Source organism: Plectropomus leopardus, unplaced genomic scaffold (genome assembly GCF_008729295.1).
Source record: "Plectropomus leopardus isolate mb unplaced genomic scaffold, YSFRI_Pleo_2.0 unplaced_scaffold3899, whole genome shotgun sequence".
NCBI lineage: Eukaryota > Metazoa > Chordata > Actinopteri > Perciformes > Serranidae > Plectropomus > Plectropomus leopardus.
In genome coordinates, this window is record NW_024642671.1 from 745 (window position 1) to 1,827 (window position 1,083).

The 1,083-nt window shown below is 63.2% G+C and overlaps 1 protein-coding gene across 1 annotated transcript; it reads right to left on the bottom strand.

The window, feature by feature from the left end:
• Positions 1–24: 24 nt before the first annotated feature.
• On the bottom strand, positions 25–850 carry LOC121938968 (tight junction-associated protein 1-like; the record flags this gene model as incomplete). Its single annotated transcript, XM_042482117.1, has 1 exon — positions 25–850. A coding segment is annotated over one exon (709 nt), but the record flags the coding sequence as incomplete, so codon positions are not given.
• Between the last annotated feature and the right edge of the window lie 233 nt (positions 851–1,083).

Here is a 1,083-nt window from a genome sequence, read left to right on the forward strand (position 1 = left end):
CAGTGCACACACACACACACACACACACACACACACACACACACACACGTGTGCTCGGCAGCATACAGTAGAGCATGGCTATCTCCTGGATGGGCGTGACCTCTGACCTCTGTGGCGGGCGGGTCAGCGTTGGGGGCGGGGTCAGTCCAGCAGCGTGCCTTGCTCCTGGGCTCGGGTCAGGCTGTCTTTGCGGTGCAGGTGGTGCACGCCCATCCTCTTCGGGCTCTTCTGCGGACGCTGCGGGGCGGCGGCGAGGGCGGGGTCGTAGTCAAGGAGGCGGGGCGAGATGACGGGCAGGTCGTGGGGGAGGACGTCTCTCTCCTCCGTGGAGCTCTCCTCCTCTTCCTCCTCCTCCTCCTCTTCCTCTAACTCCTTCCTGCGGGTGTCGGCGGGGCTGGTCGCCACGGTGACCGCTGTGTCCCCACTGCCGCCATCGTCCTCCAGGTTCATCAGCAGCCTCTCGCCCTCCTCTGTGGAGCCATCGCCGCCGTAGCGCCCCTTCCTGCCGGGCCGAGGCTCAGTGTCGGTGTCGGTGTCGAGGCTGGAGCCGCGGCTCGGCGTCCAGCTCCGCGCCGACGAGCCCTCCTCGCCGTCCGAGTACGCCGCTCTGTGGCGGTCAGAGGAAGAGGAGGTCCCACCTCCTGGCGTGGGCCTCCGTCTCTGCAGCTCCTGAGCCGTCTGGCTGCTGAACGCCGTGCGGTGAACCATGGAGCCGTCGCACGTCGGCGCCATCTTCTCCACAAACATGCGCTGCCAGTTGGCGAGGAGGTCCTCCTCAGAGCTGCCGGAGCTCGCCAGGACGCTGGGCGCCTGAAGGGCGGGCGAGGGGGGCGGGGTCAGTGCATTTAGACTGTTAGTACAACAACATCTTTAAAGGTTCCCGCCCCTCGAGCAGCACACAGAAAAAAATCTAAAATCATAGAAACCACCGAAAATCATAGAAACATGAATGCATCTGCTGTGACGAAAGGAAGTGTGTGAGAGGTGTGAGAGGTGTCTGTGAGAGGTGTGAGAGGTGTCTGTGAGAGGTGTCTGTGAGAGGTGTCTGTGAGAGGTGTCTGTGAGAGGTGTGTGAGAGGTGTG